This window comes from Acomys minous (assembly GCF_964271855.1).
Source record: "Acomys minous genome assembly, chromosome: 9".
Classification (NCBI taxonomy): Eukaryota; Metazoa; Chordata; class Mammalia; order Rodentia; family Muridae; genus Acomys; species Acomys minous.
The window spans coordinates 112,606,290-112,622,256 of NC_140490.1; the positions used below are offsets into that span (position 1 = coordinate 112,606,290).

The 15,967-nt window shown below is 39.9% G+C and overlaps 1 protein-coding gene across 1 annotated transcript; it reads right to left on the minus strand.

The window, feature by feature from the left end:
* Window positions 1–476: 476 nt before the first annotated feature.
* On the minus strand, window positions 477–15,535 carry GLIPR1L1 (GLIPR1 like 1). Its single transcript, XM_084795187.1, has 5 exons — window positions 15,260–15,535; window positions 11,761–12,003; window positions 7,042–7,142; window positions 6,245–6,330; window positions 477–611 (listed from the first exon to the last, which is right to left on the minus strand). Exons 1-5 carry the CDS (start codon window positions 15,452–15,454, stop codon window positions 532–534), a joined length of 705 nt encoding a protein of 234 aa, XP_084651313.1. The 5' UTR covers window positions 15,455–15,535; the 3' UTR covers window positions 477–531.
* Between the last annotated feature and the right edge of the window lie 432 nt (window positions 15,536–15,967).

Sequence of the window (15,967 nt, forward strand, 5' to 3'; positions counted from 1 at the left end):
GACCCCACTGTCACACCTAAATTTCTTCCATGTCTTTTAATGGCTTGATGGCCCATTTCTTTTTAATACAGTAATATGCCAATTTTCTCAATGTAAAAAAATTACTCCTTTAACCATTGAGAGACTGGCATATTCGTTGTTTCCAAGTTTGGGCAGTTATAAACAGAGATACTACAAACACATGTTTGAACATTTTTGTATGGAAAATATTTTCAACTCTTGCAGGTAACACAAGGAGCATACTTATTGATTATATGGCAGGAGTGTGTTCAGGTTTGTGTGTGTATATTATTACTTAGTAACTATACATTTATATATTTTATATATAATAAACATATGTTTACAAAGTATGTTTAATATATATTATATATAACTATATACTAAATATGTTCTTTTTGAATTGAAAAATAGACATTGAATTTAGGTTACAGACAAGAATGTAGAAAATGCAATGAAGAACTAAACAGATACGGAGTCAGAAAATAGCCTTTTATTTAGTATTTAAAGATATATTCTGAATAAAAATAACAATCACAGTATTCTTGGAAGAATGAGACCCAGCACAAGTAGCTGGCATGCTCTGTGCTGAGTTGCTCTCTCAGTCAGGTGATCTGTCAATAAAACACAGTGATTAAAAGTTCAATTTAATTTAAAAAAGAAAAAAAAACCCTAAAATACTTATAAATAAATTGCATAAATAATTTATGCAATTTTAATGAAAGAAGAAAAACTGCATAAAAAACCAATTTGCTTTTCTGGGTTTTATTTTTTAGTTCTTTTATTTATTATTATTATTATTTTTTTCATTTTTTGAGACAGGGTTTCTCTGTGTAATAGCCCTATCTGTCCTGGACTCTAGACCAGGCTGTCCTCGAACTCACGGAGATCCGCCTGTCTGTGCCTCCTAAGTGCTGGGAATAAAGGCATGCACGCGCCCGGCTGTTTTTCCTGAGCTTTAAAATAAGCTAATCAATTTAGAAAAGACTCTTGAACTTAAGAAAACAAAAACCTTCAAGCCTTATGGATTTAAAATCTTTGCAGTGCTGCCTATCAATAGTGTCTGCCAATATGTATTTCTAGAATGCCTCTTGTGTTAGAGGCATATATATCTAAAATAGGTAAAACTATAAAACCAAAACCAAAAACTTTGTTTTGGTTTTGTTCCATGTTTGATGCTTGCGCACTTTGCGTTGTGTTCAATTAGTGTTTGATGCTTGCGCAGTTTGCGTTGTGTTCAATAGTGTTTGATGCTTGCGCAGTTTGCGTTGTGTTCAATAGTGTTTGATGCTTGCGCACTTTGCGCTGTGTTCAATGAGTATTTGACACTTGCGCAATTTGCGATGTGTTCAATAGTGTTTGATGCCTGAGCAGTTTGCGTTGTGTTCAATAGTGTTTGATGCTTGCGCAGTTTGCGTTGTGTTCAATAGTGTTTGATGCTTGAGTAGTTTGCCTTGTGTTCAGCTAGTGTTTGACACTTGCGCAGTTCAAGTTGTGTTCAATTAGTGTTTGACGCTTTTGCAGTTTGCATTGTGTTCAATTAGTGTTTCATGCTTGCACAGTTCAAGTTGTGTTCAATAGTGTTTAATGCTTGCGCAGTTTGCGTTGTGTTCAATGAGTGTTTGACACTTGTGCAGTTTGCGTTGTGTTCAATAGTGTTTGATGCTTGCGCAGTTTGCATTGTGTTCAATAGTGTTTGACGCTTGAGTAGTTTGCCTTGTGTTCAGCTGGTGTTTGACGCTTGCGCAGTTTGCATTGTGTTCAATAGGGTTTGATGCTTACGCAGTTTGCGTTGTGGCTAATGGGGTTGATGCTTGCGTAGTTTGCCTTGTGTTCAGCTAGTGTTTGACGCTTGCGCAGTTCAAGTTGTGTTCAATTAGTGTTTGACACTTTCGTAGATTTCATTGTGTTCAATTAGTGTTTAATATCGTGCAGTTTTCAATTAGTGTTTGGAACTTTTGCAGTTTGCATTGTGTTCAATTAGTGTTTGATACTTGCGCATTTTGCGTTGTGTTCAATAGTGTTTGATGCTTGCGCACTTTGCGCTGTGTTCAATTAATGTTAGAAACTTGCGCAGTTTGCGTTGTGTTCATCTAGTGTTTGACGCTTGCGCAGTTTGCGTTGTGTTCATCTAGTGTTTGATGCTTGAGTAGTTTGCCTTGTGTTCATCTAGTGTTTGACGCTTGCGCAAGTTGCGTTGTATTCATCTAGTGTTTGATGCTTGCGCAGTGTGCGTTTTGTTCAATGAGTGTTTGACACTTGCGCAGTTTGCGATGTGTTCAATAGTGTTTGATGCTTTCGCACTTTGTGTTGTGTTCACATCACCGTGTGTCATTTTTCATCTCCGATCCCTTCAATCACCTCTCAAGTTAGTTTATCTGTCTCTAACACCCAAATATTTAAACATTACCCAAATTCCTATCTTTTTAAAGAAGAAATAAACCAAGCTAAAAAGTTTTCTAATAATGGCTGAGCAGTAGAGAAGGAAAAGAACACCTGCCAGAAGTCACGGGGCTTAGATGAATTATACCTACAGACAAAACAGCTAAAAACTAGAGCATAATGTAGTCATTAAAGAAATTAATTCAGTAACTAACACAAATATAACATGAACAAGGAAGCTTTATAGAAATTGTCTCCCAAATAGTAAAATAAATAAATCATCTACATTTTAAACGTTGAAACCTCAATTTCAAAAACAAAAACAAAAAAGACACCAATTTTCAACCTCTTGTAGCTGTTACAACCTGGAAGCCAAAGTCATTTAAAGAAGAATGAAAATGGAAAAGTATATGGCCAAAATTGGGTTTGTCATAGAGAAGAAATGATTTAGTGCTGAATCATTGGCCCATCACAACTCTTAACATCTTTACATTTTTACAGTGTGGTGTGTTTTATTAGATATTCTTTGAAATAGTTTATAGCATTAATATACCAATGAAAACATTGAATTCTTTTAAACGATGTTGGGAACAAAGCCTTTTAAATTAAGCATTCATTTGAATTTAAGTCTTAGAAAAAAAAAGGTATACTTCTTTCAGTCTACAGTAAGGCCAAATTAAAAACAATCTGAAGCAAATATCTATAATGTTGAAATACTTTTCTATTCAAAGTCATGAACAAGAGGAAGCTGCCTGCCACTGCAGCACAAGTTCAGCAGTGTAGGAAGATGAGTTGTCTATTTCTATCAGTGAAATGTATAATGGATATAAAGATTGGAAATATGACCAAAAGTCACACTGATTTCTACAAGTAACAGGACTGTTGTAGATAATTCAAGTGAATGTGTAAGATATTAGAAAGGGATACATTTGATGACTGACTCAGAAGACAAGTAGGCTACAACATAAGCACACTTATACTTTTTTAGATCAGAAAGAATAAGAAATATAATTCAAAATGTTTATAATGGCAGCATGTCTATTTCAGCAAAGAATCTGTTTTAAAATGCAGCACTGCTCCCGGGAGCACTTCAAAACTTAGCTAAAAGCCTCAAAAATCTCAAATCACTGCTTTCAATAAAAATAGCCCATGTGATGATATTTATCTCCAAATCTATCATTTTTAAAGATTTTATTTTTAAGTATGTTTTATGTTCACGTCTGCGTGTGGGTTTGTGCACACGAGCACAGGTAGCCTCAGAGGACGGAAGAGCGTACTGGACACCCTGGGACTAGAGGGACAGCCAACGGCGAGCCGCCTGGGTGCAGGGAACTGAATCTAGGTCCTCTGATAGAAGCAGGCCACACTTTTATCCAATGTGCTATGTCTACAGCCTTCAATTTATAACCTCATATTAATTTGAAGTGAACATACAAAGTCCAATTAATCTCTAAATTATATGGGATGAATAAAACGAATTTGCAAGACCGAAGGGGTATGAAAAATTGAGTAATTTGGAAAAAGACAAAGATGGAGGAACATCTTTCCATCAGACAGAAAACCTTAGTACCTTCTCTGCCAGCGCACTGCATGGCGCAGAGTTCTGTAACTCACCAACAAAGAGTGCATCTTATGAGCACCAAAAGACAGGCTTGGCCTGTCACAGACACAGATCTATGGCAACATGCACATTGCAGTTCGAAGGAAGGAGTGTAACATTTGGGGGTGGTGATACTGGAGCTTAGCGTTGATTTCAAAGAAAGGAGAACAAAACATGTGGTTGAGAGAGAGGAGGCAGCAGCCCTGTGGTGCTGGGATTTTTGTAATATGGCTTGGAAACAGGTTTTTCCTTGTCTTTAATAATTAATAATTAAAAAGTCTGAGCCGGGTGGTAAAATGGAACACACCTTTCATCCCAGCACTTGGGAGGCAGAGGCAGGTGGATCTCTGTGAGTTCGAGCTCAGCCTGGATTACAGAGCGAGTTCTAGGACAGCCAGGGCTGTTCAACAGAGAATCCCTGTGTCAACCACCCCCACCCCCTGCAAAAAAAGTCTGAGCAGTTGAAGGGATGGGATAATCTGATCTTGCTTTCTTTGTATAAAGCAGTAATATATACATATATAAAATATACATGTATATATAGTATATATACTTTATGTATACTACATGGGTTAAGTTTTACTGGTTTAGAAACTAACACAAGTTGAATAACTTAAAATGCACTGGAATGGGGATGGAGCTCAGTTGGCACAGTGTTTGCCTGCCAGGCGTGCAGCTCTGGGTGCTGGTGCATGGCTGTAATCCCAGCCCTCAGAAGGTGAAGGCAGGAAGGTCGAGAACAAAAGGTTGTTCTTGGCTGCATAGTTAGAGGTCAGCCTGTCATTGTGTGTGTGTATGTGTGTGTGTGTGTGTGTGTGTGTGTGTGTGTGTTTAACGGAACATAAGCAGAAAGGGAAACAATCAAGTGAAGAAGCACCCTTCAGAATGGGAGAGAAATCTTTGCCAGCTGTACAGTGGATAAATACCTAGGCTATTTAAAAAGCAATAGCAAGCAGCAAACAAAACCCACCCCCCCAAAAAAAAACATACAAAGGTAACCCAACAACAAATTGGTATAAGCCTGAGTGGAGAACTCTCAAAGAAAATACAGAGAGTTAAAAATACTCCTAATATTCAACACAATTTGCTACCATAAACTACTTTGAAATTCCATTTTACTACAGCCAGAAGGGCTATCCTTAGGAAATCCAATGATGGCAAACGCTGGCGAAAACGTTCCTTCTCTCAACTGGCATAGTGTCAACCTGCTTTCTAAATGTTTATGTTTACACCCACAGGGAGATGATAGCCTCCGCCTCAGCTTCAGAAGCTTCTCCTCTTAGTGAGTGATGGAGAACGAAGAAAATCCTGGCTGCACCAGGTGAAGAAAATAAGCAATAGATGAGTTCCTCAGCTGTCAACAGGGCACTTATAGCATACACCCCAAGGGTCAGCACCACTGTGGAAAGTGGGGGCAGAAAGAATGTAAGAGCTAGAAGACGGAACGATGTGCGATGTCAGTTTTTGGATAAAACACAGCCATCGCGGTCATGAGCTCCCAGCAGCTATGTATGCCTATAACGGGTCTACAAAAGAGTGAGCTTTCTAACAGTCAAGTACCACGGAGGGAGGACTCGGGGAGCCCTATCCCTCATCCCTGACTGTTTTCCACTGATGGGTTTAGGGAATGGGGATATCGCTACCCCCCACTGTGTACATGCCGATGGCCTTCCCAGGCCTCAGTGGGCATTTCTAATCCAAATGGCTGACAAAACTGTAAGTCACGTGTGTGAGGAAGAAACTGGTAGGAATGAGGGCAGTTTGATAGGGAAGAGAAGGAAAATGTATGTGTGTGTTGGGGGGAGGGGGGTAAATCAGAATGGATTATATAGAAGTATGAAACTGTCAAACAGCAAAAATAATAAGAAAGCTGACGATAGAAAAGAAACATTTTTTAAAAGTCATAATTAATTTGTCCAGGGGCAGACTGACATTTACTTCTGAATGAGTCACTGTCTTAGTAATAACAAGTAAATGACAGTGCTTAGAAGTGTTTGCAAATAAGCATCCTAATTAACAGCGTGAGCAGAGCAGAAAACCAGGTCACAGTTGTATTTAATTTCTTTTTGTCTTCTTACTTGAAAGGAAAAATATCAGGGAATGGGGGAATAATCTGAGCTAAATATATTTGTATATAATCGATGATAAATGGTTTATATTCTTATAGAAATAATCAAGTCATCTAGAAATTTAAAATAGAGGGGCCACGTTTTAAAATATAATGGAATTATTATGTCTAATATTATTTTTTCCTCTTTTGCTTACGGCAGAGATTGTCCATGCAGTCATCTTTCCCACACATAGAGCAGGGCTTTCCTTTTGTGTAAGGATTCATGTCTTTATAATTTCCTCTGAAAAAACAGAAAACACTCATTAACCAACGTTGCTATTTAAAACTTTTATTGATGTCTATGCAAGGTGTTTCTGTTTTTCAGTAAAGTCATGGATGTTAGAAAGAAAGAAAAAAAAAAACCATGCATGCTGTTCGATAGATGGTTTATTTCCTATATGCCAAGAAACCATTAAACATTTTCTTTTTAAATGTTATTTTACATTATTTAACTTCTTTTAAATTTAAATTTATTTAATTATTAACATTAAAACATTAGAATATTGTGTGATTGTACAAGTTTGTAATCCCAGCACTTGAGAAGCAGAGACAGGTGGATCTTTGTTCTATATATAAAGAGTTTTGGGCCAGCCACAGATACATGATGAGACCCTATTAAAAAAAAAAAGGAAACAAACAAACCCCCAAATAATTGATGATGATGATGATGATGATGATGATGATGGAAAAACAAAGAATATAACTACATCATTTCCCTTTTCCCTTTCTTCCTTGCTCCCTCTCAAATTTATAGCTTTTGTTTTAAATTGTTATTGCTACACGCAATTATGTAGACTAGGCTGGCCTGGAACTCACAGAGATCCAACTACCTCTGCCTCTCCAGTGCTGGCATTAACAGTGTGCTCTACCATGCCCAGCTTTGTCAACATTTGTTAACAGCAGTTATTTCAACTTAGAACATTTTTTTGCTTGTTTTAGCAAATTAACTTACGCTGGCGAATAATTACACACAAATAGTCCTGCTGAATTGCCAAGGAGATGAGGACAATTTGCAACTGCACAACCAACTTTCAGTGATTTGGCCCAAACTACCTATAAGAAAAGGAATTTAAAAATATTAAAACAATCCATGTAAGCAATTAGTTATAAGAACATATATAATCTTAATCAAGCTACAAATATATATATATATATATATATATATATAGGTTTACTGCATTTCTAACATCTAACACATTAAGTTATATTTTGTTAAGGCTGCATATGGGATAAATGGGGTTTCTTCAGAAATAATTATCATAACCCAAAAGGATAACTTAATAAATGTATCATAATATAATATATTGTTGGAATAATAATTTCTTCTAGATAACTTAGGAAACATATTTTAATTCTCTCCATGGTCATACTACAAGAAACATCAAACTCAGACTAGGACTGAAAACAATAATTTACTTTTTTTTTCTTAGGAAAAGAGCTGATGCTAAATTGATTGTCCATTTTAAAGTTTGCAGCTTTAAAAACATCCATATCTTTTTCAAGTCACAAGAACATGTGGTTTATTTAGAAGGTCAATGGCAAAAATGTAAATTTTTAATATTCTTTGAGCTCCAAGGAAAATGAACTTTTCTTGAGCTAATCTCAAAAGAAGAAGCCTTGTATGAAAAAATGAGCCATAAGAGCTAAAGCTACAATGAACATTTCAAGTTCTTTACATCAACGATACGATGGAACGTTTCCTATTCTCTAAACGAAAAGAGAAAGGGATATTTCATTTATCCCTCTTGTAAATGAAATTATCTAAGGAAAAAAAATTGACCAAACAGATTTTCTAACAAAATGAATCAAGCTATTTCACAAATTTTGATACCAATTGCTTTTTTCTCATGGTTGAAATACAGCTGTAATCCATCATTTTGCTGAACATATTTGAGTGGATCTTCGGCTGCTTGAAGGACAGCAGTTCAGGAACAGGCATGGTGACCCGAGGACTAAGACGTGAGCTTACTCCTTACCATGTGTCCGGCTCCGAGCAGCAGATCAAGTCTGAGCTAGTTTCTCATTTGATGAAACCAAGGTTAGGCTGGTTATTAAAGGAACCTTTTCATCTTCAATATGAAAAGCTACTTGATAGAACAAATGCAAGTGTTTATATTTTCAAGAAATAGAGTCCCGTTTATTAATACCTGTACCTCAAAGTCCCATCGTTTGCTCAGTGCGTCTGTGTGGTATGTGTGCTGCTCATGTGCACATGCATGGACATGGGTTTCTGCACGCATGCAGGCCAGAAGTGGATGTCGGGTCCCTGCTTCATTGTTTTCCATCACATTCTCTGGACATTAAGTCTCCCATTGAACCTACTTTAGGCTCTCTGTCTAGAGAGCCCGAGGGACCCTCTGATCTCTGACACGATTCCCCTCATCTCTGCGAGTGCTGGGGTTATAGTCACACATGGCCATGCCCAGGTTTCTCTGTGGGTTCCCGGGATTCAAGTTAAGGTCCTTATGCGTGCGCATCAAAGTGCTCTTAGATATTGACCCACCTCCCCAGCCCAGCTAAGTGTATTTAAGCTGTGATATTTTTATGTTTGAGGGTGATGAAGATATATAGGTATATAGTAGTATATACCTTTTAAAGAGTGGTCCTCCCATGAAATGGACTAGATTATTTTTTTTTTACTTACGTTGAATGCAAGTTTAACATGAAATAAGTAAATGACAAATGCAAGACGTTTTAAAAACAAATCTCACTTTCTTTTAAGAAAATAAACATCTACAAATAAACGTTATACAGTTGTTGAGCTAGTAAGAAGGATGGATTTGCTCCTAGCTATTTAATATATTTTATCAGAGATTCAGTGAAGAAACCTTCCAGGGTCCATGTTGTTATTCCATTTATGTTTATGTGCCAGTGATAAACACCTCCCCCCCACCCCCACCCTGCATGTCCCACATCCAGTGCCTTGACCTATTTTTGGCCACCCCTGTGTATGGATTTCCAGTTTCATGTTCTGGCTTGGACAAACACTAGGTGCTTTCAACCTACAGCCTCCCTCTGGTATTATATTCTAATCTCCCTACTTAGTCAGACCCTACACATCTTGCTAGAGGGACCTGGAGGGTTAATCTGCCTAATTCTCCCTCCCACGCACCTTTCTTAACCGGAGATCTACCCCTAAACTTGAGGCTTGGACCAGGACTCACATCCTGCAAGACAGGCCAACTCATGTGGACATTTGACACCATGCCAACTAAGACATATCCAGCATTAGGCCCAACCTTTTCCTGCCCATATCAGATACAAAACTTAACACAAGAAGTCCATGTGGACAGAGTTTCTCTCTCTCTCCCTCTCTCCCTCTCTCTCCCTCTCTCTCTCTCTCTCTCTCTCTCTCTCTCTCTCTCTCTCTCTCTCTTCTCTCTTGTCTCTTCTCTCTTCTCTCTTGTCTCTTCTCTCTTCTCTCTCTCTCTTCTCCTTCTCTCTCTCTCCTTCTCTCTCTCTCTCTCTCTTTCTCTCTCTCTCTCTCTCTCTCTCTCTCTCATACACACACACACACACCAAGGCAGTAACTCCTTTTTCTCCAACAGAATAACAGTTGGCCTTTAATAAGAAAGCCGTATGTGCATGGTCTCCAAACATAGATCCCTTGCCCCAGAAGACTATATGATCACATGACCCCCTGCTGAGATTCTCTTATTAAGATTGGCTGGCTATCCCCTTGTTTTCCCGGCATATAATAAATGTGCTGAGTGTCTGTGGGCCTTGCGTGTCTTCCTCCTAGCACACAGCCCTCCTCAACTCCCCCACCCCCAGCACATTCCTACTGGATCCTTGCTTTCCATTACTTGTGTCTGTCTGTCTTAGTTTCCTGTCTCCACTGACAGGTAGCTAAAATGTGGTACATGTACGCTGCAGAATACTATTCAGCTGAATAGAAAAATGAAATGGTAAAATTTGCAGGTAAGATTGTGCGAGGTTAACCCAGACCCAGAAAGATAAATGCTGAATTTTCTCTGTCATCCGTGGTGCGTAGCTAAAAATCTTCAGACATGAATATATAACGTGGAGTAACCGCAGACACTAGAAAAGTAAAATGAAGCCACGTCGGGGATGGGTGAGGAGCAATCGAGAGGGAAGTCAGATACCAGTGATTTGAGAGAGGAATGGGAAAAACCAGCAAGAAGGCCTTCATTAGGGAGAGGGGAGAGAGGTAAATACACAGGAAGGTGGGAGAAGGGTAAAAGAACAGTAAAAACGAATCAAAAGTCCTAAGGAATCATATTATTACCGATGTACCTCAAATTTTATATGATACATACAAGCCCATGTTTACAAGTTCATGAAGAGTTCAAATGAAAATTTTCTATCTGGCACCAGAGTACGTGTGAAAGTCATACCCCACTCTCCACTCAACTGTGGAGAATGTTCTGTCCATTGGCTAGATCTGGGTAGGGTTTTAAAGTTTACCGCCTGTATTGTCCTTGGCTGGTGCCTTAATTTGAGCGGGACCCCTGGGCCCAAATCTGCCTATCATAATGTTCTACTTGTAGGTTTCTAGGACCCTCTGGATCCTTCTACTTTGCTATTCTCCCATCCCCCAGAGGAAGGATAGCAGGCTACCAAGAAGAGACTTGATACCCTATGAGCATATACAGGGGAAGGAAATCCCCCTCAGTCACAGTCATAGGGGAGGGGAATAAGGGGAAAATGGGAGGGAGGGAAGAGTGGGAGGATACAAGGGATGGGATAACCATTGAGATGTAACAAGAATAAATTAATAAAAAAATTTTTTTCTTTCAAAAAAAAAAAAAGAAAAGAAAATTTCCTATTTGAAAGGACAGTATTCCACTTAACAACAATAACAATAACAAAACACCCACTAGGAATGAGAAGCCCATTTTGAGCTGTCTGCCAAGGCCATCCCAGAGAACCCCCCAAACATTAAAGGCTATTGCTTTTGCCTTTGGTCGCCTCACAGAAGTTGGAGATAAATACCTATTGCTGAAGACACAATGCACTTCAGGCACAGGGCCAGGATGATCCAAGCCGGATCTGTTTTGATGGCCTCTTTGCTAAGGACCAGCTTTCATGGCATGAAAAGATGCCAGTAAGCTTCCAGAGAGGCAAGCAACCAATCAGATTAGTGAGACACTAGCATATGGAAGAAGTGGTTGTGAGTTAAGGACACAGAAATAAAGTTATCAAGCTGATCACAGAGGGGGAAAAATTCCATTAACGTCACAGAGGCGTCAAACTGCCATGATTCTAAACATACTTCCCACATTGGGAGCTGCCACTAGGAAGAGAACACTGTAAGAGACAGTGACCCGTATTTGGCGAATGGGTTTTAATCTATAGATTTAACGTATAGATTTAATCTATAGATAAAGCTCCAGGTGCCATAGCACAAACAATGTGAAGGCCAGAGCACGTTATGTAGCTTATGTAAAGATGATCAGGACCGAAGCAAAAGCAACCACAGGTGGGGAAGACACAAGGATGAGGCACAGTGGATTTCCTGTTGTAAGTAATGTAAAGAAAATGACAGCTGAGTAGCATTGTCAAAGATTGGAAAATCTAAATTCAGTACATGGAACACCCAATAAGACGGAGGGCTATTATTATTTTTTGAATGGGTGTAAAAGAAAATACTAAAAAGGTTCTCTTGGAACTAAAATGAACACAAATTAATAACCCGGTAAACACGTACCTGTGTATAATGGCCACATGTTTTAGAACAGGACTTATTGTCAAAATCATAATCTTTGCTTTCATTATACCAGGCATAAACAACTTGTCTTGGTTCAGTTTTTATTCCACCTAAATATATATTTTCTCCAATATAGTCATAACCACTGATACAACCGTATCGTTTTCCAGTGCAGGGATTATGGGAAAAAAGGCACCGTTTAGCCCATGCTCTGGCCACTTCGGCTAATGCCTTGTCCCAACTCTGAAAAAATAGAAAAACATTCAACTGATTAGTATATATTTACTTATGATAAAACCATTTTAATAAATGTAATAAATTAAATTTCAGTTAATTTTAGCCCTTTCAGTAAAGACATCATTAAAAAAAAGGTTTTATTGTATTTGTTGTCTTGTCTTAGCTGTTTTCTTATTACAACCAAATACCTGACAGAAGCTGCTAAAAGAAGAAATTACTTTGACATTACTATTCCAGGACATGGTCACTTGGCACCCTGTTTCTGGGCCTATCGTGAAGCAAGCATCAGGAGCTTCTTCACAGTGAACCGGAAGCAATAAAAAGTGGACACAGAAAGGGTCCAGGGCAGGGCCCAATGGCCCTCTCCAACCTCGCCTCTCTAAAGATTAACAATGTACGAGTGTAAGAATATAGAATAACAAAGCCTTCACTTCAACTTCTGGCAATAATTTTTTTCTATTTTTCTGCTGCCTCAACAACAACAACTTCTTCTTCTTCTTCTTCTTCTTCTTCTTCTTCTTCTTCTTCTTCTTCTTCTTCTTCTTCTTCTTCTTCTTCTTCTTCTTTCTTCTTCCTCCTCCTCCTCTTCCTCCTCCTTTTTATAATGACTACCCACTTTTCTACCTAGCTGTCCTGGTTAGTTTTTGGTCAACTTGATACAAGCTAAATGTATCCAAAGAGAGGAAGCTCAAATGATAAAACACATCCATCCGATTGCCTGTGGAAAGTTTGTAGGCCGTTTTCTGCACTAATGACCTGATTTCCCCTCATGAAGGACTCTAAAGTATATGGTAAATTAAACCCTTTCCTCCCTAAGTTGCTTGTGGTAATGGTGAGTCTCAATGCAACAAAAACCAAATGAAGACCCTGGACATCACATGTGCCTTAGCTCCTCAAAGGCTCCCTTCCTATTCAGAATTCATTCTAAGCACTGTCTTCCGGCTAGTTGGAGTGACACCCATTGTCACTGCCTCCTTTGCTCTCCATCTGCGTTGCCCCTATCAGCACCCCCTCTTAAAAACCTTTTCTCATGCTCTCTTGATCTAAATGAGCTCTTCCACCGAAGTTCCTCTAAGTCAAAGTCAGCGATGGAGCTAGACCACGATTCAGTGGCCCTTGATATCCTTCAAATGTTAATGCCTCTATGGTATTTTCCAAACTGCCATGTCTTAGACATGGAATCCTTGCCTGGCTCTGAGACAAAATGCTGTATCTATGCGAATTAATAGGGGGAATCATATGAGATGCAGATACAAGACAAACACACACACACACACACACACACACACACACACACACACACACACAGAGACTTAAGGATCTTTAGGGTTGACATCTGTAGGAGGACACCTGGTGTTGGCTTTCCTAGCTCCACCCATGACCATCATCCTTTTTGCCATTGCTTTATCCTTAACCCTCTGTTATGTGCAACAGATTTGTACAGTCATCAGATTTGCTTGTGGGCATGTTTGTGGGGGCATTTTCTTGGTTGTGACTGATGCAGAAGGGCCTTGACCTCTGTGGGTGGTACCCTTCCTCGGAAACTGGAGGGAGGTGACCAGGCCAGGAAGGCCAGGAAGGCAGCAACCTCTCCTCCTCCCAGGAAGTAGTGGTCCTTCATGGTCCCTACTTTAGTTCCTGCTTCCAGGTTTCCACTTTGAGTTCCTGCCTTGGCTTCCTTCCCATGAATCACTGTAACTGCGAGCCAAACAAGCCTTTCCTCCTCTAATTTGTCTTTGGTCAGACTTTTATCGCAACAGAGATGTAAAGCAAAGCATGGTGTGATTGCTGTGTTCCAGGCTACAGGCCACTGAGCTCCAGAAGGTAAAATCTCAGGGACGCCAGCTATCGTCCTTAACCTTGGCAACTGCCTCCCACCTCAAAGTGATGTCACGTTCAGGCCTTCAACTTCTTGTGAGAATTGTTCTCTAAGACATGTCCCAAGCCCTTTTATGCCCCTAAGTAGTAAAACCTATTAGTAAAACCTATGACAGATCACTCACACCTATCAGAAAGGAAACTCCTTCGGAGCGCAGAAGCCACCCCAGGAGAATAACAGACTTCCATTTCTTCTCAGTGGTTTGAGTGGAGAAGGTATACATGGGAGAGGGCCAAAATTAAAATCATGCTTCCGTTTTCTAACAGTCAGGCCATGAGTGCTTCGAGCCTCACCAATACTCTATGATGTTTTGTACAAACATTTAGAACACGATTTCTTTTTTCCTTTTTCTTTTTTTATTAATTCGTTCATATTACATCTCAATTGTTATCCCATCCCTTGGATCCTCCCATTCCTCCCTCCCTTCCGCTTTGCCCCTACTCCCCTCCCCTATGACTGTGACTGAGGGGGGCCTCCTCCCCCTGTATATGAAGAGCACAATTTCTAATAGCCCAACTGGCCAGTCTCAGAAAGGATAGACAAAGCCAAAATGTACCGTTTTCCAAAACAGCGAAAGAGTCTTCTTTTTTCTCTTCTTCTTCTTCTCCTTCTTCTTCTTCTTCTTCTTCTTCTTCTTCTTCTCCTTCTCCTTCTCCTTCTCCTTCTCCTTCTCCTTCTCCTTCTCCTTCTCCTTCTCCTTCTCCTTCTCCTTCTCCTTCTCCTTCTCCTTCTCCTTCTTCTTCTTCTTCTTCTTCTTCTTCTTCTTCTTCTTCTTCTTCTTCTTCTTTGGGTTCTCAAGACGGGGTTTCTCTGTGTAGTCTTGGCTGCCCTGGACTTGCTTTGTAGACCAGGCTGGCCTTGAACTAACAGCGATCCACCTGCCTCTACCTCCCAAGTGCTGGCATTAAAGGAGTGTGCCACCACGCCCGGCCGAAATCTCTATTACTACTACTACTACTATTACTTCTTCTTCTTCTTCTTTTTCTTTTTCTTTTTCTTCTTCTTCTTCTTCTTCTTCTTCTTCTTCTTCTTCTTCTTCTTCTTCTTCTTCTTCTTCTTTTCTTAATTTATTCAGATTACATCTCAATTGTTATCCCATCGCTTGTATCCTCCCTCTTTCACCCTATTTCCCTCCCCTAGGTCTAAGACCGAGGGAAATCTCTATTTTTTTACCCATCCCGATATACCATGATTTCCATCTACCATGCACAATGGCCCTCGAGGTAAGAGCCAAGTAATCGTCTCTTCCGTGTTATAAAAGGATTCCAGGGCGATTGTTTCTACTACATCTTAAAAACAAAAGTCTGATCTTGTAAATCTTATTACACCCCCCTCTCCTGCTTACACTTATTGTTCTGGACAGCACCCCAGTTTCTTTCTCACCAGAGAATTCATATCTGCTGCCGTGGGGTTGACCTTGCCTCTGAGTTCATTATGGTGGTCGACGAACTCACGGATAAATTTTGGGTTATTGATAGATGGCAGCTTCGGAATTTCATCCGCTGCCTTGGAAAGTTTGCAGGCTGCCAAACATAGAGTTAGTATCGAGAGACAACTAAGTTTCTTCTTCAGGGCCATGGGGAGACGCGCAGGAAACCCCTAGTGAATATGCCTGAACAAGGATTACACTCAACAGTGGCTCTGCTTTGTTAATAGGCCAGCGTTCTGTTCTGGCGGACTACATCACTGAGGGCAGTGTTGCCATGGAGACTGCCGCTCTCCAGATCTGAGCTACTAAGCCTTAACTTCTTCAGAAAGCCTGAGGCGCCCTCTGGTGTACAGCTCTAAGCATCCGACTAGCTTTCTGAAGAGCTTTTTTCTTTCTTTTTTTAAGGAAAGGGTTTATTTGTCGTAGGCTTCCACACCATAGTCCATCATTGAAAGAAGACAGGACAGGAATTCAAACAAGACAGGAACCTGGAGTCAGGAGCTATTGTAAAGGCCATGGGTGATGCTACTTACAGGCATATTCATCACGGCTTTCTTAGCCTGCTTTCTTATAGAACCCAGAACCACCAGCCCAGGGATGGCACACCCTCAGGGGCCTGGCCCCTTAATCACCAATCACCAATTAAGAACATGCCCTACAGG

Coding starts and splice junctions, on each gene's coding strand:
- GLIPR1L1 (XM_084795187.1), bottom strand. CDS start 15,454: ATGGCCCTGAAGAAGAAACTTAGTTGTCTCTCGATACTAACTCTATGT. Junction 12,004..15,259: donor CAGCAGATATGAATTCTCTG/GTGAGAAAGAAA, acceptor CTATTTTTTCAG/AGTTGGGACAAGGCATTAGC. Junction 612..6,244: donor CTGCATGGACAATCTCTGCC/GTAAGCAAAAGA, acceptor TTTTATTGACAG/ATCACCTGACTGAGAGAGCA.